Raw genomic sequence first — 22,373 nt, 5'->3', positions numbered from 1 at the left:
TGCGGTACGCACTTGGATGATTCGTTGCATGTTTCATTAGTTTTATTATATATTTATGTAAATATCAGATAATTTTTTCTCTCTTAAAGTGTACGAGGCAGGAACAAGGCACTAATTTATGCGCATACTATGTATGCGAGAACATCTATGGTCTGGTAGGTCCTCCAAGGGCCTGGACAAATTGAGAGGAGGAAGTAAGTAAAAAACTTGTTAATGTTTGAACTGGTATTTTAATTAGTCGAAATTAATTATCCCCTTTTTCCATAGGTCGAGGAGATGCGCGATAAACTCATACCGGAGGAAAAGATTATGGCGATTCAAGAACAATTGTCTAGATTTATTGTTGAGCAAATCCTCGATCCAAAAGGCGAATTCTACTATGATGGACAATCTAACATTGACAATCACAGCAAATATGATAATATACGCGTATATATGTAATTAAGAACGAATATACCTACGTAAATATATATGTGAGTGTATGTATTATATTTCTATTTATGGGTATGTATGTATTATATATGTAAGCACTCCAATAATATATATGTGTATATATATATATATTTATATAATATTGGTCCTAGACATTTTCATATGTAAAGGAATTCACACGTATAGATATGTGTATACATATATATAAGTGAATTAATTTATATATGAAAACTATCTAGGACAAATATTATATAAGTAACTATATATATATATGTATATATTAGTGGAGATCATACACACTGAATTCCAATACATAAGTTTAATTGAAATGCAAAAATATAATTAAAATAGAAAAAGAATTGAGAAAAAGAAAACAAAAAAGGGGACCTTTTGTTCCGGTTGGTAACACACCAACCAGGACAAAAGGGTGCGCCAGCCACGTGGCGCTGACAGCACCTTTTGTCCCGGTTGGTGGTAGTCTTTTGTCCCAGTTGCCAGACCCGAGACAAAAGGGGCCCCCCTTTTGTCCCGGCCTGGCGTTCCCGGTTGGGAAACCGGGACAACATGGGTTTCCCAACTGGGACAAATTTGCGTTTCTGTAGTAGTGAGAGTGAAATCCCGATCAACGAATGTAGAAATAGATTTCAGGGGCGGACAATCGACATGACATGCAGCATGCATGATCCTAGGATAGCAGCGGAGATCGTATTTTGGTGGGGTGGGGAGGGGGGGGGGGGGCGCAGCCCGCTAGGGGGTGGGCTGAGTGTGTTCCGTAGAAGATGACCAGGCGTAGGAACGAACGATGCACATAGGACATCGGAAGAACAAAGTTGGCGGGATTGTTGATTGTATGACCGAGAGTCGTGGACAGATTAGCTTGGACTGTATTGCCTTTCTTAGAGCTAAGGCAACATAGGATTGCAAATGATCCTAGTCTAATGCATCCTGGAGATATACCAATTTACTCTCTAAGGGGTGTTTGGATCCGGGGACTAAGTTTTAGTCCGGGTCACATTGGATGTTTGATGCTAATTAGAGAATTAAGCAGCATGAGCTAACTATAAAACTAGTTGCATAAGCTAGGGCTAATTCATCAGATGAATCTATTAAGCCTAATTAGGTTTTATAGATTTGTCTCGCGAATTAGCCTCCATTTATGCAATTAGTTTTTATAATTAGTCTATATTTAATACTTCCAATTGGTGTCCAATCATCTGATCTGACGGGGCTAAAGTTTAGTCCATAGATAACAAAGATAAGCCTTGATTCAGTGGGCGCAAAGGTCGAAAAGGATAATTACAAGGTTTTTAGAACCCCCCAACCCCCTCCCAATGTTTTTTTCGGGTAACATTTACAATATATCAGAGGCAGCAGTGGTCGCATGACAGCGCCACTATGCGACGCAATATTAAATAGTGCTTTAAGTCTCTAAATCCGGCACGATGCATGGTCTGCATCTCCTTTATGTAATATATACTGCTTCAACGCCTGCCCAAGAGACACACACCTTTCCATTGCTCCCAGCAACCTTATTCTCAACTCGCGGAAATGAGCAAGGAAGCACCACAACTTTATTCTCGGCCGGGAAGGCGCACCATGACGGTTGCCCCGGGTGTTCACAAGTGCAGAGGTTGGAGTTGAACAAGGGGATCCCGTACAAGGAGTTCTTTTTCGTCGGCGTCACCACTCTTGCTTCCTGTATGTATACGTACATGAATTCCTATTGCATCTCGCATGCAGTTCTTGTTTCTCCTATTCATTGGACTAGATTCTGTTACTACTTCCTAATAATTGCAAACAGTCATTGCGGAGTTAGCAAAATAACATCTTGTGCCTCCCTGCAATAATTCCTTTTTGTAGATACTGCCGTGAAGTTCATACAGCAGCCCAGCAGGTAGGGGCTGTGCTGTGCACTTGAAGAAATAAAGCATCTTAGGCCCTCTTTGGGACCGTGGGTGAGATTTGCGCGACGCGTATACGCATAAGCGGCTCGGAGGCCGCGTTCGCGATTTCCCCTCTCGGATAGTTCATTATTCCGCGTTTTGCGTTGTGGGCGGCCGGCGGACGCGCGTTAGTCGCCAGGTGTTTGCGGGTTTCCAACAGGGCCTTAGAAATGTACTGATTATACACACAACCATACATAAATATACGTGGCTACTATCACAGATTTACGGTACAGAACAACTATACACAGAAGGCAGTATTGCATGGTAGCTGTTATATGCAGATAGCAAGAATATAATCTTGATTTACAAGCTAAGGCCTCGTTGACGGCAGATGAGAGTTCGCCGCCGGCGAAGCTTTGCAATGAGTACGAGAGGTTTGGTATACCTCTGGTTGGGACCCCTAGACCATGCTGCACAAATAATTTCTGAGATCGAATCTGTTAGCTTTTCCAAAGAATATTATTCCATTTGTAGTGGAGAACGTGCAGCTTGTAGCCACTCCGTCCATACGAGGCTTACAATTTTCAGAAAACTCACACTCGTTTCTTTTGTCGGTAGTTGCCATACTTATGCTGGATTCGTAACTCCGCACTGCACTTTGCAGAAACGGACCAGCGCTAGTAAACAGATCATGTAATTACCTAAAGCTAATAAAAAAAAGTATGTGTCTGTTATCAGTGTCAGACTTTTTCTTTGTTCAGAATTTTTAAAGGATAAAAGCGCACTAAACTTGTCTCGTGTCATTTTGTTATAAGGAATTGGTGCTTGCATACCTAAAAGAGGAAGAGATGAATTCGGACAACTAAAAGTCGTAACTTATGGTTTTCATTAAATAATCTTGCTCAAGATAAACATATTGCACCAGCCAAACAAAGGGTTTTGCTACCTAAGCTATTTCAGCAACAACCCAAAATAAGTGCTTGCTTGCATCACTACTCCAAAAACAATTTTTAGCGGCGGGTAAAAACGTGTTTTTAGGGACCACTACAGGAAACCGGTAATTCGCCGTGTGCCTAAGAGTTCGCCGTGCGCAAACCATTGGGCACACGGCGAAGAGAGCCTTTGTCGTGGGCCAAATACAGAACACATGGCCAAAATAAAGCCCACGGCGGAAGGAGGCTTCGCCGTGTGCCCTAACCTCGGCACACGGCAAAATGATTCTTTGCCGTGTGCATCAGAGCGGCACACGGCAAAGATAGGGCCACGTGGCCAGAGCATCACGGTCGGTCAATGCCGTGACATTTTGCCGTGTGCCTCCGTTAGGCACACGGCGAATTTACATCTATACCGTGTGCCACATAGAGGCACACGGCAAACATAGCACCACGTGGCCCGTCGATCACGGCCGGTCGACGTCGTCATATTTTGGTGTGTGGCCAGGTTTGGGCACACGGCGAAATTTATATGTTTGCCGTGTGCCAAGATCTGTGGCACACGGCAAAGAATCTTTGCCGTGTGTCCTAGATCGGACACACGGCGAACTCCCGCTCACTTATTAACTCTCTGGCTCACTGACGCTCTCTCTCTGGTCTCTCTCACTCTCTCGCTCACTCGCTCCCCACTGCCGCGCCGGACGCCCCGCCCTGCCGCTGCCCCTGTGCGCCAGCCTAGCCCCGCCCCGCCGCCGCTGCGTGGCGCGCAGCGCCATCCCACTGCCGCCCCGCCCCTCCGCCCCGGCGCCGCGGCCCTGCCCCGGCCCCGCCTCGCCGGCGCGGCCCCGCCCGCCGCCGCCCCTGCGCATCGGCCCCGCCCCGCCCCGCTGCTTCTGCGTGGCGCACAGTGCCGTCGACTTGCAGGAGCCGCCCCTGCTGGAGGTCCCGCGCCTCCCGCCGTCGCTGCTGGAGCCCGCGCAAGGAGGTCCCGCGTCGCCCGTCCCTGCTGGAGAGCCGCCCGCCGCCGTCTCCTGCGCCTGACCTCCGGCGCCATCCGCAGCCCCTCCTGCCACGCCATCCCGCGAGGAGGTCCAGCGCCGCCAGGCCCAGGCTCTCGTACTGCCGCGCCACCGTCCGCGGTACGCATCAATCTCTCTCCCCATTGTTTTCTGAACTAAATTTGTTTTATGATTTCAATTACTGAATAATTGCATAACAAGAACAAAGGCAAAACGCCACAAAGACACATTCAAGCACCGTAGGAAGCCCATGACACAATATAGCTGTAAAGTCATATATTTAAGCATTCCTATGCCATCCAGCACAAGCTAGGCAAACAAAAGTCCAGATCCAAGATGGAAGATTTAGAGGGTAAATGCAAAACAAATAAAATGACTAATCTCTGAATCGAGATATATTAGAAATTGTCCTTACAGATACGAGGAGGATAAAATACTACAACAAATTAAGAAGATAGAAATGACTATATAGTCCCACAAGCAGTAAGCAAGGTGATACTGAATCACTGAACTTGCTTCCACAAATAAAACCACATATTTAGACTTCATAGCACACTGATTCAGAAGAAAGGGGGTGAAACAAACTAGTGAAATATAACAACAGGCTCCAGTATTTAATTTCATATTTTTCAAGTGTAGAGGTGCTTTACCTAATAGGATTGCTTAGAAATTCGGCTTCTACATGCAGTTCTATTTTTTTAAACTGTCATGCAGTTCCATTTCTTTTAAAACTGTCATGCAGTTCCATTATACACAACTGCAATAATTAATTTGTGCCAGTTATTCTCCCAACTCAGTTATTTTGTTCTTGGGACTCAGTTATCCTTATCTGACCACTCAGTTATTCTGGTATGCGGCCTCAGCTATCCCCCCTCCCAGGCGCCTCCTCCAAATCCAAGACCGCAGGGAGGCCACCTCCACCACCTCCTCCACATCGGGCGAATCCGGTACCCCAGATCTGTACATGTATTTCTAATCATCGCATTCTACCTACAACTACATCAGCAAACCCAGATCCACAGGTGAAATTTGTCTGTGTTTGTTTTGGTGGAGCCATTTAAATATCAAAGTTCTCACCAAATCCTATGACATTACGGAAGAAATTCTCTAAGATGATTAATTGGTTAGGTGGGTGTCTGCCCTGTAGCAACTGTGCAACCCATGTCAGCTGCTTCTCCAGCACCAACCACGACAACCCCGTCGTCACCATCAACTACTATGGAAATACTCCAAGGGAAGGAGAAAGTAGTGGTCACGGTAGCCAGCTGGAAGGAGGAAGCCAAGGTCGCGGTAGCCAGCAAGATGCTTTGCCGGATCTTATATCGATGTAATTGCTGGAAAGGTCTTGTGAGATGTATTTTTGTTGCCTGATCTGTATGCATATACATCTAGAGTATCGGTTTGCATGCTACAGAGTAGGTGATATGTTATGGACTTGTTTGGTGATACTTGTGAGCTTGGTGGTTGACTTGGTTTGATTTGTGGACTTGTGATGATATCTGTGGACTATATGTGTGATATGTGGACTTGTTTGGTGATATATGTGATATTTGAGACATTTGTGTGATATATGTGATATTTGAGCGATATGTGTGATATGTGAGATGTTTGATTTGCAGGAGCTGAAACTAAAAACAAAAATAAAATTGAATTTTAGACAGCTTTGCCGAGTGTTTTGGCTAAAACACTCGGCAAACAGGCCATTTGCCGAGTGTTTTGGCCAAAACACACGGCAAATCTGGGTGCCGAGTGCCATCACTTTTGCACTCGCATTGCTGGAGGCTTTGCCGGGTGTCGGAATTTTGGCACTCGGCAAATCTGGGTGGAGTCTTTGCCGTGTGGCCAGGTTTGGGCACACGGCAAAATTTATATGTTTGCTGTGTGCCAAGATCTGTGGCACACGGCAAAGATGAATTTGAAAACAAAAAAAAGGATAAAATCTTTGTCGTGTGTCCTAGATCGGACACACGGCGAACTCCCGCGCACTTATTAACTCTCTGGCTCACTCGCTCTCTCTCTCTCTGGTCTCTCTCACTCTCTCGCTCACTCGCTCACCGCCGCGCCGGATGCCCCGCCGCGCCGCCGCCCCTGTGCGCCGGCCCGGCCCCGCCCCGCCGCCGCTTCGTGGCGTGCAGTGCCATCCCGCAGCCACCCCGCCCCTCCGCCCCGGTGCCGCACCGCCACCGCGGCCCTGCCCCGGCCCCGCCTCGCCGGCGCGGCCCCGCCCCGCCGCCGCCCCTGCGCATCGGCCCAGCCCCGCTCCGCTGCTGCTGCGTGGTGCGCAGCGCCGTCGACCTGCAGGAGCCGCCCTTGCTGGAGGTCCCGTGCCTCCCGCCGTCGCTGCTGGAGCCCGCGCGAGGAGGTCCCGCGTCGCCCGTCCCTGATGGAGAGCCGCCCGCCGCCGTCTCCTGCGCCTGACCTCCGGCGCCATCCGCAGCTCCTCCTGCCACGCCATCCCACGAGGAGGTCCAGCGCTGCCAGGCCTAGGCTCTCGTACTACTGCGCCACCGTCCGCGTTACGCATGAAACTGAACTTTAGGATCACTTGCTTCCACAAACAAAACCACATATTTAGACTTCATAGCACACTGATACAGAAGAAAGGGGGTGAAACTAACTAGTGGAATACAACAGCAGGCTTCAGTATTTAATTTCATATTTTTCAAGTGTACAGGTGCTTTACCTAATAGGATTGCTTAGAAATTCGGCTTCTACATGCAGTTCCATTTTTTTTTTGAAAACTGTCATGCAGTTCCATTATACACAACTCCAATAATTAGTTTGTGCCACAGTAGGATTGCTCTAGGGAAATTTAGGATGTTCAAATTTGATATAAGTTCCATGTGAATCCTAGTCATCAATTCCAATTCGAAACAATAGTTCCTGCTCTTACTTCTACTTCTAAGAGAGCCTATCATAATTTAATCCCTTGCAAAAACAAAATAGAAGAGCTTAAAAACTAAAAAAGCAGATTAATGTGGTAAGGCATGTAAAATAAATTGAATATTGCAAGGAAACATGGAATTCAGCCTCAACTCGGTCAGAGCATAGCATGCCATGAAAAGAAAATGGGCGCATTAGAATAAAGTAATAAAAAACTTGAAAATATTAATTTACCTTGAGATCCAACTTTTTGTGAATCCAGTAGGGGGCAGGCATGCAAACACAATAAGCAGATTTTTTTGAGTCATGACATTGAAAATTTGACCTATACTTATGTTGTAATTGATGGAATTAGATTGGAACTGAGGAGGAGAGAGGAGGACAAGAAAAAGGAGGCCACGCCGCGCACGTCGTCAAGCCCATAGGTGAGCGGCATAAGCAACCTCTCTTTCCATGTTATGCATAAGCCCATAGGTGAGCGGCATAAGCCCATAGATCACGTAACTTAGTCGTCTCCCGTTCGAAAGAGATACGGTTCGAAATATGCAGCTCTTTGCATATATGGAACCGTATGTGTTTCGAATTGTCCACGTCATTTGGACAGCCCAAGGGTGCGTAGATATGGTTAGTTTTCATGGTCAACTCCGATCCATGCCAGAGTTTTGGCATCACCTCCCTGTTGTTCTCCGGATAAACAATCTACTTAACAAGGCGTGTATTTGGAGAGCAGCGGGGAGGTGTTGCCGAAATTTTGCCTCGGCTAGGAGTGGATCATGGAAACCAACCATATCTACGCATCCTCGGGTGGGATTAGGACCTATCTTCACCTATTAGAGTTTGTTAGATATCGTGTATTTGAAATCGATTTTTAAATTTCTCGCTCGTATGTTAAAGGATGGATGACCGTGAGTGGATGTACAAGGGCTGGCAGAGCGAACAAGAGTATATTGAGTTTGCTCTAAAGGTCAATGACTTTTTGGAAAAGGCATTTGATAGAGGACAGAGTAGAATGCCGTGTCCATGCACCAAGTGTCAAAATAGGATACATCAATCACAACTCACTATGGGTAAACATATTATCACAAATGGGTTTGTGGAAAACTATACCCGGTGGATCTGCCATGGTGAAGCCCATCGTGCGAGAGAAGAGGTAGTCAGACAACGCATCGATGATTATGATGCTGATGCCGGTTGCGCAGACATGTTAGCTGACTTTCATGAAGCACACTTCGAAGAAGGACCTAGAGAGGAACCGACAGAGCCTACGGCAAAGCAGTATTACGACATGTTGTCTGCGGCACAGAAACCACTTCACCAGCATACCAATGTTTCTCAGTTCGATGCTATTGCACGCGTACTGGCCCTAAAGTCTGAGTTTGGCATTAGTCGAGATGGCTTCGACAAAATGTTGACGGTTTTTGGTAGTCTGCTTCCGGAAGGACACATTCTTCCAAAGAGCATGTACGAGGGACAAAAACTTCTTCGTAGTCTTAAGATGTCATATGAGAAGATACATGCTTGTCCGAAGGGATGCATGTTGTTTAGGAAAGAACATGCAGACGCAAATTACTGTACAAAATGTAAATCATCTCGGTGGCTGGAGGTAGATTCTGGTGATGGTCAAAAGAAACAGCTCAAAATCCCCGTGAAAATCGTATGGTACCTTCCATTCATACCGAGAATCCAACGTCTGTTCATGACCGAGGATTCAGCACAATAGATGAGATGGCACAAAAACGGCAAACACTACCGTCCTGAGAAGATGATACATCCATCCCATGGTGAAGCATGGAAACATTTTGACAGGCGTCACATAATGAAAGCTCTGGAGGCTCGAAATGTACATGTTGCGTTGGCAACAGATGGATTCAATCCTTATGGAATGACGGCTGCCCCGTACAGTTGTTGGAGGGGGGGGAGTCGTCTAGTGCTGAGGAGGACACGGCCGAGGATACCTCTACGCTGGCTGTCGGGTTGCGAGGTCCCTCGCGACTCCTAGATAGGCCGATACCTGTTGCCTTGCGCCCGCTGATTCGACCGTCCGTGGATATGTAAGTAATTTGACATGTTATTACTATCTTTTTCATTTCCTAACTCGAAAATTACATTACAAACTAATATTTTCTTTTAATCAATGGTTGCAGGAGTTGGACTGTACTCAGTGGCGGTGCTCACAAACGCAAGGTCAACGGCATCCTAGGTCTTTTGTGCAGGGAGCACTTCCCAGGCCTGGTCCACTATCAAGGACGATACGAGCCGGCCTGGACGTGGGACCACTACACCGCCACCAACAATGATCAGTTGGATCGGAGCGGCAGAGCCTTTGAGAACAAGGCGGAGCAGGTAAAGGGCGAGCTCTGGGTAAGTTTTTTCCGTCAAAAAATGGTGAATACATCACATTCATTCAATATTTTTTCAATGATGACATGATCCATTGTCTTTATATGTAGGATTTTTACAGGTGTGATGAGGGATACGAGGAGCGGGCGGCGATTGTGGCTGACAATCGATGGGTTAAACTCGTCAAGGACATGCATTATGGGGCGCAAGTCCAGTGCGTCATCAACTTTTGTGCACTTTTCCTAAAGCAGAAGATCGGGAAGCCTGAGGCGAGAGAGTTGAAGCTGACCCGAGAGCAATACTTACAGGTAAGTTTAAATTTATTTTGAGATTAAAAACATCATTAAATGTCTCTCTTCTTACTTGTCATGCATGTGATCACGTGTAGGTTCCTGCGTGGTGGTGTCGTAATGATACCGTGTGCTGGGAGCACATAGTGGACAAATGGTTCAACCCGGAGTGGCAGGAGAAGCACGATGCTGGCCGTCAGCGGCGATTGCTAATACCAGGTCCAGCGCACCACCAAGGCAGCCTCAACTAGGGCTGCAAAAATAGCTCGTGGCTCATAGCTCGGCTCGGGCTCGGAACGGCTCGGCTCGGCTCGGAGCAGCTCACGAGCCTCAAACGAGCCGAGCCGAGCCAGATTTTTTGGCTCGCAAAAATAGCGAGCCGAGCCGAGCCGGCTCGTTCAGGCTCGCGAGCCGGCTCGCGAGCTCGACCCAATACAGTTTAAGAATAATTTCACGATGATTGATGAATTAATTCTTCATCATTAGTGGTATAAATTAATATTTATACACATAACATAGCAATTTGTATGTACATAAGAAATATATGCCACATAATTATTATTATCATTCAAAAAAAAGTAAATTAATTTATTTTGAGTTTAGTTCACATTGTTTAGTGTGGCTCGCGAGCCGGCTCGAGCCGGCTCGCGAGCCTCCACCGAGCCGAGCCGAGCCTGATTTTCTGGCTCGCAAAAATAGCGAGCCGAGCCGAGCTCGGCTCGTTTCTAGCCCTAGCCTCAACAATGACGAGTACAGGGCTATATGGGTACACACTACACAGACTCATTTCTCTAATCTAACGTTCAATTCAGCATAATTGGTAATCAACTTTTTCCTTTTCCGCAGTCGTCCTCACATCAAGGCCAGGAGTGCCCCCCATTCATGGGATGGGCTCTGGCCCGCAAGGGCAAGGCGACATCCAATGTCACCTACAACCCTGACGACCCGCCCTCGGCGTACAGCAACCCGTCCGTCCACAGTCGTATCCAAGCGTACACAGAGATGGGAAGACAGGTCCATGGGCCAGACTGGGATCCGAGGACCCAGCCCCTTGATGGAGAAGTCATTATGAGGGCGGGAGGAGGCAAGAAACATGGGCGCTACTATGTTGGCGACGGCCTTGTAGACACGGCCAGCACTCCCACCCTCTCCCAGATTCAAGCGAGGAGCACGGCCAATAGCCCGGCCATACGCCCACGACTGTCCGCGTCGCAGCTCCAAGTGCAGGAAATTCAGGTTATTTCTTATTTATTCATAGTTCATTCGTTTTGTACATATATTTGATTTGCATTGTAACATTGTCATGAAATATTGTAGAACCAAATGCTAGCGCAAAAGGCGGCATACGAGGCGGCGTTGGCCGAAGAGAGGAGATTACAACAAGAGAACGAGCAGAAGTAGGCGGCCAAGATGGCCCAGATGTACAACTACATTCAAAGTCTTTCTGTCCAAATGGGTAATCCCATCCCAGCCATGCAATTCCCTGTGGCTCCTGCTCCTACTACTCCTTCAGTGAGTATCTTGATTTTCATTTGCGGTAATTTGGTCGATCTAGTTTTGCAAATCAAATTCGAAACTGAAGTTTCGAATTACAAGATGCATTATCATAGGAATTCGAAATCAGGTATTTCAATGAAAGTTTGAACTTTTGTTGAGCATTAGACTAAAAGCGGTCTGCACAGATTTGCTATTGCGTCATCTGAGGGTAGAGGGCAGCCCTACGGTATATATAGGAATGTTCTAAAGCAAATTGTATTCTCAACCGAGGGAGTATTGTTTATTTGGAGCACCCAATATAGGAGCTACAAAATCCACAGCTGAAAGTGTCCTCGGATTAAAATGGTTTATGCTACCTGAAATCCAAATTCAATGTTAATAATAAATTGTAGTACAAATTTCAACATTTTTGACATTTGTAGATGAAACTGTTTATATTGGTAAGTTAAAGTCCGGTGATATGGTTTCATGGTTTCATGCATTATCTTGACACCAAGCTAAAAGAACCTAGGCTAAAGTTATATTCTTGGATAAAGTTTTTCCTTGCAAGATTGAGTTGCTCTTTTTACATCTGCCCCTTTACCTGCTTCGACCTCTCTACAGCGGTTGGATTTTTAAGCTCCTCTCATGAATTATAACTTGAGAACTTGGTTTTTGTCTCACCTGCAATTTACTATCTTACATTTTTTGCAGAATCTATCGGCGGCCTCGAATACGCCAGAATTATTGCCGGCCGTACAAAACATGTTGCCACATCATCCCAACGCCCCACCGCCATTCGACGACCCACCTCAGCCATGAACTTGTTAATTTGTGACTCTATGGATGTAAACTTGATGATGCAAGGAGGATTTTCAATACGGATTTGTGGATTTGTAAACTTGTGAACTTAATTTATGCGATGACTTGTGAATTTGTGGTTTGTCATGATATATATATTGCATGTGCTTGTTGTGATATATGATCAATGATATATGGTTTGAGTGGGTACTTTAAACGCGAAAAAACAAAAAAAACAAGTTGATTCTGGTCACTTTGCCGTGTGCCAAGCCCATGGCACACGGCGAACTGACTATCCTTTACCGTGTGCCACGGGACCTGGCACACGGCGAAGTATGCTGCCACCTGGGCCCCAACCAGGACTACGCCGTGTGTCAAAATCTAGGCTCACGGCAAACCTCCCCCCTTCGCCGTGTGCCCAGGGCCCGCGGCGCACGGCGAAGTTTCTAATCTTCGCCGTGTGTCACACGGCTAGCACATGGCGAAGTTGACCCCGCCGCCGTAAACTCCGGCCGACGCTGTTTGTGACTTTTATTTCGCCATGTGCCACGAATAATACACGGCGAATGTGTTCGCTGTGTGCCCGATATTTGACACACGGCGAACACTCTCTTCGCCGTGGCAGCGGTTGCCGTCGGCGCTTCGCCGTCGGCCACCCACGGCGAAGTTTTCGCCGTGTGCTAAATGGGCTTCGCCGTGTGCCCCTAGCACACGGCGAAATGAGGAAATCCGGTGGTGGACGGATGCGGTACCCGCCCCTCTCGCAGCTAAAAATGCCATTTTTAGGGGCGAGTAGTGCACCCACCCCTAAAAATGATCATGCCATGGTCCGCCCCTACAAATCTTTGTCCAAAAAATTAAAAAGGTTAAAAAGATTAAAAACAACAAAATAAAAAAGAAAACAAATATCCTAGCCAACTAGCCCTGTAGTGTCAAGTTACGATTTTTTTTGACGAAATATACACACTTGTATCATCTGGAATTCGAACCGCCAACCTCCAGCCTTGCACGTACCTTCCTTACCACTACACTACACATTCACTTGTGACTATATGGGGTATGCTATTCTTTTATACACCCGCCCCTACAAATGCATTTTTAGGGGCTGGTGACGCCATCACCCGCCCCTACAAATACATTTCTAGGGGCGGGTGACGCCATCATCCGCCCCTAAAAATATTTTTCTATTTTATCTGAAAATTTATTTAATATTTACATATAGCAAAATAAATTAAAAAATGTGAAACTTCTACACTATGATTATTGTGAACTATAGAAGCAAAAAAAAATGTCAAATATATTTCAGTGTATATAAAGGTTAAGATTGTGGAATCTCAAAGTATGACTTGAGTTATATGAAATACTATATAGTTATATCTATTAGAGAACTTATAATATTTTTTTGGACCACTAGATGACCTTAAAAAAAGTTATCAACTACAAAGTTTTAGATCTCGTCATTCTCTACAATTTTTATATAAAATTTGACTTCATCCGAGCTCATATAAAAAAGTTATAATTTTTTTTGCGTGGAACAATTTGTAGGGGGCGGGCCATGCTATCACCCACACCTAAAAATACATTTGTATGTAGGAATGGGTGAGGCCATGACCCGCCCCTACAAATGTTACTATTTTTAAGGGCGGTTCATGGCATCACCCGCACCTGAAAATGCTCTTTTTAGGGGCGGGTGACGCCATGAACCACCCTTGAAAATAATGCTTATTTTTAGGGGCGGGTGTGGGGGTGATCCGCCCCTAAAAATACTTTTCTAGGGACGGGTCGGATGCTACAGTAATCCTGTTCAATTTGTAGCAATAGGTGCAATTTTGGTCTGTCCCTAAAAAAAATCGGGGGGTTCCTATAAATCGTTTTTGTAATAGTGCATGCACTTTGGTGCATTAAATATTGCACTGTAGCCATGCACTTAAATTGCTAATCAGTCTAGCCATTTCTCTATCCTATATATATTTATTATGCTATGAACATGAGAAAAAGATCTAAATCCCCCGAGTAAACAACTTTATTTATTTTTAAAATATCCAACTCAGTATCCCTTAACTGAGGGCCTGTTTGGCAGGGCTCCGGCTCTTCCAAAAACAGCTCCGGCTCTGACTCCTCAGATGGAGCGGCTTCTCTGGTGGAGTTGGAGCCGTTTTAGAAAATGTTTGGCAAAACAGCTTCACTTGTTAGATTGATGTGTAAGCCGCGTGAAGCCACGATTTCATGGCTTCACCTTGCCTGTGTAAGCCGCGTGAAGCCACGATTTCATGGTTTCACCTTGCCTGTGTAAGCCACGATTTCATGGTTACAAAACAAACGTTTGGGAGGGCTTCACCTGGAGCCGCTCGTGAAGCCGCTCCAGAAGCCCTCCCAAACGGGGCCTGAGTTCAGAACACAAAACACATCAAATCAATTGATCATGGAATTCGGTGGCAGTACACCAGTCAGGTTTAGAGACCACCAGTACAGTGGATTGCATTGTTAGATCTTGAGTCTTTTGCTAACTCCAATTTTTTAACGACTCTGAATCCAAGCTAAGCATTGTGCTTTATTTCGTTTTGTAGCTTTACCAATCACGTTCCTATTCCCATTCCTGTATTTTATGGTACGTCAGCACCTCACCCTTAATCCTCACACCTATCATATTGTTTCTTTACAACATTGTGTGAAATCATAAGATCTTAATCTTCACACCTATCATATTGTTTTACACCTATCATATTGTTTCTTTACGTGACAAATTGTGTGAAATCTTCTTAATTATTTACCATAGCTTCCACATATGATATCATAAGATCTTGACAAATCTCATGAGTTTCAGAGTTTGTTTGCTTTTTATAGAATTTGAAAACAATTCCTCCACACATTCATGGTCATGCTTGGTGAACAAGATGTTTGAAATTTTCTTTCATTTCCCGGATAAGGCCTCACATTGACCTCAATAATATGAATATAATTTTTTTATTCAATGCATTCTATTATTCGAATCACTTGCAATTCAAATTTGACTTATCTCGAAAAAATCCTTTGAATGAAATAAATTATCCAAATATAGCAAACAGACCAAGAAATATACCAAATTTTAATTGGAGTACCACATACAGTATATGGAGAACAAAAAAATTTTGGGAGGCACAAGAGGGGGAAAAGATTTTATTTGCCGAGTGCCACAAAAATACACTAGGCACAATTAAAACTTTTCCCAGTGTCCACTTAATACACTCGGCAAACTCTATATATCTTTACCGAGTGTCGCCATAATACACTCGTCAAACTCTTTATTTGCCGAGTGTCACTAACGGACACTCGGCAAAGTTCTAACGGCCGACGCTGTGCTTGACGGCTGCCACAAGTGGCAGTCACGTGGTGGTAGTTTACTGTGTGTTTTTTGTTTGTTGAGTGTTGTGTCTTTTTTTGCGAGTGTTGTGTCTCCTGCACTCAGTAAATTAGCATTTTTGCCGAGTGCTTTGGTTTTGCTGAGTGTTTCTCTAGAGACACTCGATAAAGATGTTATTTGCCGAGTGCCCGATGGAACGCACTCGGCAAACAGTAAGACACTTGGAAAATAGCTTATTTTCGGTAGTGATAGGCCATGAATTTGTATGTTCTTGAAAGATTGAGCATTTTCTATGTTGAAAAGATTGCCTTAAGAATTACTCTGCTCAGCCTTTCTCTGAAGTCTATTCAACTATGAAATTTCTTATAAGTTAAATAATTTAATCTTAATTTCAGAAGACGGTGCCAGATGACGCCAATGCACTAGCCAAAGTATCTCCGCTAGCTCTATGCATTTTGCTTACACGACACTACTAGAAAGCAACTCTTCCGTCCACCACAAAAATATACCGGTAGGCATTGAGGCCTTTAGTACCAAATACTAATGTGAGCATAGTCATTAATTAGTATTGGATAGTAACGCCAACTGGTACTAATGAATTTGCTTTTAGTACTGGTAGGTGTTATACCACACAGTACTAAAGAGTGCTTGAGAGGTGAATTCAAAAGGAAAGCATTTCTATTTCAATCACAACAACTGTTGTGTTAATGAGGATATGCGTGAGACAAGAGGTCCTGAGTTCAAATCTTATACATAGCCCGTGCATGTATTTCATGCCTCCTCCTAGGTTTGTTTTTATTATTATCTTCTTATTATCATGCCAAATCTTTTCAATTTGTGTTATCCCTTTATAAAACCTTTGGAATGTTATAGGCATCACAATATACACGGTTGATTGTTATCATTGGTAAATTTACATAAGCACCGACACACACAGCAAGTCTATAGGATGAACTGGGATCCATCCTACATAGACGTTGGCACAAATTGAAGTAGAGTCACCATACAGCACTATTATCAAAGGTGGAACTTACCACAATGGCAGCCTGCGGCAAGACTTTTGGCCCCTCCAATCACTGCTTGGCCCCCCCAATGATCAAATCCTGGCTCCGCCCCTGCGCGTACAGCTCTGCGCCACGAGTGGGGTCGACCGGGGGGGGGTATGGTAGAGGTGATCTGCCGGAGGGGCTGCGCACCAGCGGCGAGGGCGGTGCTGCCATACATGCTGCTGCTGCTGCCACTGCCCGTATGTCGCGAGGAGTAGGCAGCCAGCGAGAAGAAGGGGTGTTGTTGGGAGGGCAGCGGATGCATGCATGCAAGTCAATCTGAAGTGGCACCTGGGTAAAATTGTCATTTCAAGTGTGTTTACAATTTAATTGAATAAAATATAGTGTGCGGAAAAATTGTCATTTCAGGTGCGTTTACAATTTATCAATTGAATAAAATATAGCGTGTGTTGTCCAGCAACAAACTGGCATGTTTGTGGAGTGTGTTCTGGCCAAACCGTTTTCTCTTAATGGTCTGCAGCAAAAGTACCAATTTAACTGTGTTTAGGGGCTAATTTTGTCTAGCTTCACTTGGCTTCTAGTTCATTTTTACCTCGACTTACAAAATGGCTTCATGCTATAGTGCCCTGATTTTCGTAAAACAGGTGAAGCCGGAACTGATAATAGCCCTCATAAACGGGTTCTAATAATTACATAGTTGAGAGATCTTACAAAAAGCAGGTGCAACGCCCTAGTTCAAATAGGGCTTAGTCCTACTCGCATAATGAGTAAAATGCATACTCACACCGTAACGCCGCTGACATTTTCTTTCTCGCTTCGTATAAGAGGGTTAACCCATTGGTTGATGGTTATTTGGCACTTGGGTTTATATGTGAACCCCAACCTCAACTAGCATGGAGGGACTATCACCCACACATACCATGCCCCTCACACATGGGCCACTAGTGAGCTCTACTGATCCTGGGCTGGGTTGTCACAGCAAGTACAAGCCGATATCATTAAAAAACAAAATCGTGTAACAATTCCATTTATTGGACACAATAGAAACTGGATCTTTTGGTTTGGAAACAAGACCACCTAGTTTTTCTTGTTGAGTGATTATACTTGTTCCCAAATTAGACACTCTGATTTAGCAAACCAGGTCCTTGGTTTTCCAGATCACCAAGTATATGTCAATGTTGTTCATCAACTAACCAATATGTAATATAGAGTTATATACTTGTCTAGAATATCTGGTTGACCGACAAAAACCATATTCGATTCATCCTCCATCTTCATATGATTCCATCAAATAGATTGCATACATAACATCCTTGCTCTTGCTAGTCAATGTTTGATGACCTTAAGAACCTTCCAACATTTATAAAATGGTTGCATTAAAGTTCGTAGATTCTTGAGGCAAAATTCAGATATGCATGGTTTGTGTCACCATAGTGATTTTTTTAAAGATTCAATTAGTTGAATAAAATTCAGAAATGAGGTCTTATCTTATAAACCAGTTGATGTAACAAGTAGGGTGCTCATTAATTTATATATACATACAAATGACTCGCCAATGAATTACTGATCAACTTAATTGCAACATTATATTTTGCTTTCTTCTTAGGTTCGTGATCTGAAAATTGCAAGAAGTGAAGAAGATATTGGATACTACGCTGGTTTTCTTGGTACAGTTTCAAATTATTAGATTTCCAGTAGAATTAACAAAACTGTTCAATTTTTAGATAATGTACTTGAAATTAAAAAAAAATATTTAGCAATGCACGCTTCATACATGAAATGCAGGTGCAGCCTACATGATTGGCAGAACTCTTTCCTCGATTTTCTGGGGTTTAGTTGCAGATCGGTATGGAAGGAAGCTGGTCATTGTGTTTTCACTATTTTCTGTGTAAGTATGACAGGAGCTAAGATTTTTGATACGACCATATGAAATTTGATTCAGAAAATAATATCTACCACATATGCGTATTAGGGTTATCCTCAACACATTGTTTGGCCTGAGTACAAACTTCTTCATGGCATTTATTACAAGATTTCTTCTAGGTATTCTGAACGGTTTACTTGCACCAATGAAGGTATTTATGGAGTTAACGTTCTGAAATATATAAATATCAATTGAAATTCATAAATTTGTACCAGAAAGTGATCAGATATTCATGCATATTTCTTAATTAACTGATGCTTGTGTGCCATTGCAGGCCTACTGTATTGAAGTTTGTCGAACTGAACACCATGCTCTTGGACTTTCAATTGTAAATCACCTTGCAACTACTCTACATAGCTGTTTTTCATACCTTCCATTAATATGACGTTATTACGGATAAATATCTTACGCAAGAAATTGTAGTTCAGGTACATACAGCATGGGGAATGGGCCTTGTTATTGGCCCAGCTCTTGGAGGATATCTTGCACAGGTAATTATCCTTGTGTATTATTTGACATGACTATGTGACAATGCAATATGCTAATCTAAAAGCTCATGATTATAACTGTATGTTTTAATTGTTTCAGCCTGCTAAGAAATACCCAGAATCCTTTTCTAAACTATCTGCATTGGGGAGGTAACAGTAAAGCATGCAGTGAATAAATTAGCAAACAGTATCTTACCTAAGATATATTCACACTGAATTAATCGGTCCGGACATTTGCAGATTTCCCTATCTCTTACCTTCTGTAGCTGTATCACTATTTTCTGCAGTTGTTCTAATAGTGTGTATTTGGCTGCCGGTATGTCAAAGTATATAACATGGGATGCCATTTTATTCTAGTTTTCCTTTGTTACATTACTTCAAAAGTCAATGAGCTTATATGCATAATTATTTCATTCACAAATCACGCTAAACCACAAAATTACTATACTTGAAGTGTATTGTACCGCCAACCATTATAAACAAAATGTAAGCTTAATTAGAACAACTGTGAAAATGTGTTTCAGGATTGCATGCATTAGCTACATCCCATTTAGAAAAATATATTATCTTATATATGTTAGTATGATAGGAACATTTATCTTTCATTCCATGTATATATTGACTATAGTACCATGCTATGGATTCTAGGTTGATCCTTTCTCTTCCTAGTACAATAATTCATTGCCACTATATATGTTTCAAGAACAGTATTTGCTATCTACAGCCACAGACAGTCCAATATCCTGAATTGAATAATTATAACAGGAGACTATACATACACATAACTGTTGCAAAAGAAAGGTTACTCTACACAAAACCTTGGAGTCCCATCGTCAAAACTGTGCAGATTCAACAGAAAACAAGAGTTTGATCAATAATTGGCCATGGATGTCAGCTACGATATCATTTTCAATATTTGCTCTTCACGACACAGCATATGGAGAGGTAACATACTTTGCAACGACAAAGATAAAAGTAACATATTGATTGCCTTATACAAAGGAGCAACTTTGACCGTAAGCTTTTTGGTGGTGACATACATTTGAGCTAATATAATAATGATTCTACTTACAAATTTTAATCACACCCAGTTTCTAAAATAGAACCGGACACATAACTGTATGTAATATGAAATTGATTTTAGAATTATGTTCTTTATCATTCACATTTCTGAATATTATTCGTGATTTACTAGAACTACATTTATTTCCTATTTACAAATTTAGCATCGGTAATATACCTAATGTAACTATTATGGCAAAACCAGCCTTGTGAGTTGCAACTAACATGTAGGCAAAACGACTACTCCCTCCGTCCCATGAAGAGTACAATTCTAAGTTTTTTCAGACAGATTAGTGGTGGCGTTGTCACACCTGGTTTTTAAAATAAAACCGAATGCATAACTATATGTATGCCAGGATCAAGTATCGTACATATAGCGACGTCATAATAGAATATTGAGCAACAATGTCACGTAAAAAGAGACTTAGAACACTAAACGACTATCAAAGATGTACAACTTCTCCTGGAAACGAAGGCTCCACTCCACGCCTAGAAGTCAGCAGCAACTTCAGCTTCATTGCAACTTTCTTCTCTGAGTAGTGTTGTTATAGCAAGGATGAGCACATGTCGTACTCAGCAAGTATATAGTCCAAATAAAATACTTAAATCTCATGAAAAAGAATTCTAGAACTTTCCATTAAATGGATTTAGCTCTGTAGAAAATGAGAATAAGTTAATCCAGAAAGTCTATGAATCAGGTAAGTTAATCCAGAAAGATATTCACATCCCAAAATTGAAATTTTGGGGTGTGACAGGCGTAAAAAGACTCTCATACCCTCATTTGTTTGCCACATATGGTTAGTTTTGATATGCAATTCATATCTAACCACTTAATTAGGCAGTTAATTGGGATCCAATCTCTAGAATTGCACTCTTCGTGGAATTTTTTTCAAACTTAGGATTGCACTTTTCATGGGACGCAGGGAGTATATGGTAAACCCCTTTGGGCTATTTTATTTCAAAATGGAAAGTTAAGATGTTATATAGACATATTTTTCTTTAGGGACTATGAAGTCAGAGTATGAAACGTCAAATTGCATAATGTTATTTTCCATACCTGTTTATATCTTCAAGCTATCACGTTTTCCTTCAAAAATATTTCTTAATCATTACCATCTATCCATGCTATTTTTTATACCAGGTTATTTCATTGTGGGCTGTGAGTGATGGGTGGTATGGTGGACTTAGCTTTTCATCTGAAGATATCGGTAATGTCCTTGCTGTGGCAGGTATCATTAAAGTCACGATAATATCCTTCTCAAATCTTCTGTTCCTCACCTATGAACATAAAAATTATCTTACGTACATTATATTCTGACCTATTCAAATTTTTAATTTCTCAGTTGCAATGCTTACATCTTGTAAAATGTGTGAGTCTGACACAACATTAATTTTGATAGCCATATTACTGACAACAAATTTGGCACAATTTAGATTTGTTGAACAATTGAGCAAACTGGTCAGACCAGTTATATAAATCAGACAGACCGGCCAGGGCCACATTATCAAATTATCAATTGGACTAAATCATTGTGTGGATATCATCGAGGCAATCGGAATGCATATATAGAACGCCCAATTTTGAGTTTGGATGAAGAAATTATGGCTCCAGAAAGACTTGTATGTGCGTTAGACCGGTCCAACGGCGGTCAGACGGGTCATAACAGCCAAATCTGAGTTAGGAGTTGTATTTTCATATAGAATTTGCATAAGTTTTAACTCCTGTTTGGTTCAAACCTTCCTACATGGCCGATTGAGATACATCTAATCCAACAAATATACTATGCGTTTACTTTTTATCTCCTAAACCCTAAATCTCGCATCCGACCTCCCTTGCTATTCATTTACTGACCTCCATGACCTCAGCAACATCGACGCCCTTACGGGGTCCCTCCCGGGCGAGAGCTTCGACAACCATTTCTAGTTTTCTTGTAAATTGGTCATTCTTTGTCAAGTAAGTGCGTTGGTTATTCGTTGCTGGTTTGCTCATAAGCCTAGCCTTCCTCCACCATGTAAGTGTGTCCATTATCATCCTCAGGCGACCGATTCCAGTGAAGCTAGAGGGAACCGGTCTAACCAGTCCTTGAATCTGGCATGATCGGACGTCGCAGAGTCACAGCTATCCGATCCTTTTGCGATCCGCCCGCTCTAGCGCATTTGGTGTGTTGAATGGATTTCACATCAGTAAATATGAGTTCTATAATTCATTTTGACATCCAACGTTGTTACAATGCCATCCAGTATATCTAGATTGAAGCATTACACATTTCAACCACAAAACTATGGCCATGCATGGTTGGTGCATGTCTTCTTCCATATGGCCCAAAGCTTCATTTTGTTATCTTAACACACATTTTCACCAATAGGATTCTTTCATGAGTGATTGCATTGTCACCTTGAAGACAAGAATAGTTCAAGATGGAGTAAAAAAATATTTCAAGAAAAAAGTATCAAACTCTGGAAAATGTAGGCCAAGAAAAAGATGCTAGGAAA

General features: G+C 43.0%; 1 protein-coding gene across 1 annotated transcript; it reads left to right on the top strand.

The window, feature by feature from the left end:
* The first annotated feature begins 1,874 nt into the window (after positions 1-1,874).
* Positions 1,875-22,263, top strand: LOC120647940 (protein ZINC INDUCED FACILITATOR-LIKE 1-like). Its single transcript, XM_039924741.1, has 12 exons — positions 1,875-2,130; positions 14,627-14,667; positions 18,013-18,073; positions 18,192-18,294; positions 18,379-18,481; positions 18,605-18,658; positions 18,759-18,821; positions 18,919-18,968; positions 19,059-19,134; positions 19,584-19,763; positions 21,022-21,109; positions 22,247-22,263. The coding sequence occupies exons 1-12, from the start codon at positions 1,875-1,877 to the stop codon at positions 22,261-22,263; spliced, it is 1,092 nt and encodes a 363-aa protein (XP_039780675.1).
* Positions 22,264-22,373: the final 110 nt, after the last annotated feature.

The sequence above is a fragment of the Panicum virgatum genome, chromosome 9K, assembly GCF_016808335.1.
Source record: "Panicum virgatum strain AP13 chromosome 9K, P.virgatum_v5, whole genome shotgun sequence".
Classification (NCBI taxonomy): Eukaryota; Viridiplantae; Streptophyta; class Magnoliopsida; order Poales; family Poaceae; genus Panicum; species Panicum virgatum.
This window is presented reverse-complemented; position numbering and strand designations above follow the sequence as displayed.

Coding starts and splice junctions, on each gene's coding strand:
- LOC120647940 (XM_039924741.1), top strand. CDS start 1,875: ATGCATGGTCTGCATCTCCTTTATGTAATATATACTGCTTCAACGCCT. Junction 2,131..14,626: donor CGTCACCACTCTTGCTTCCT/GTATGTATACGT, acceptor TTCGTTTTGTAG/CTTTACCAATCACGTTCCTA. Junction 18,659..18,758: donor ATGCTCTTGGACTTTCAATT/GTAAATCACCTT, acceptor ATTGTAGTTCAG/GTACATACAGCATGGGGAAT.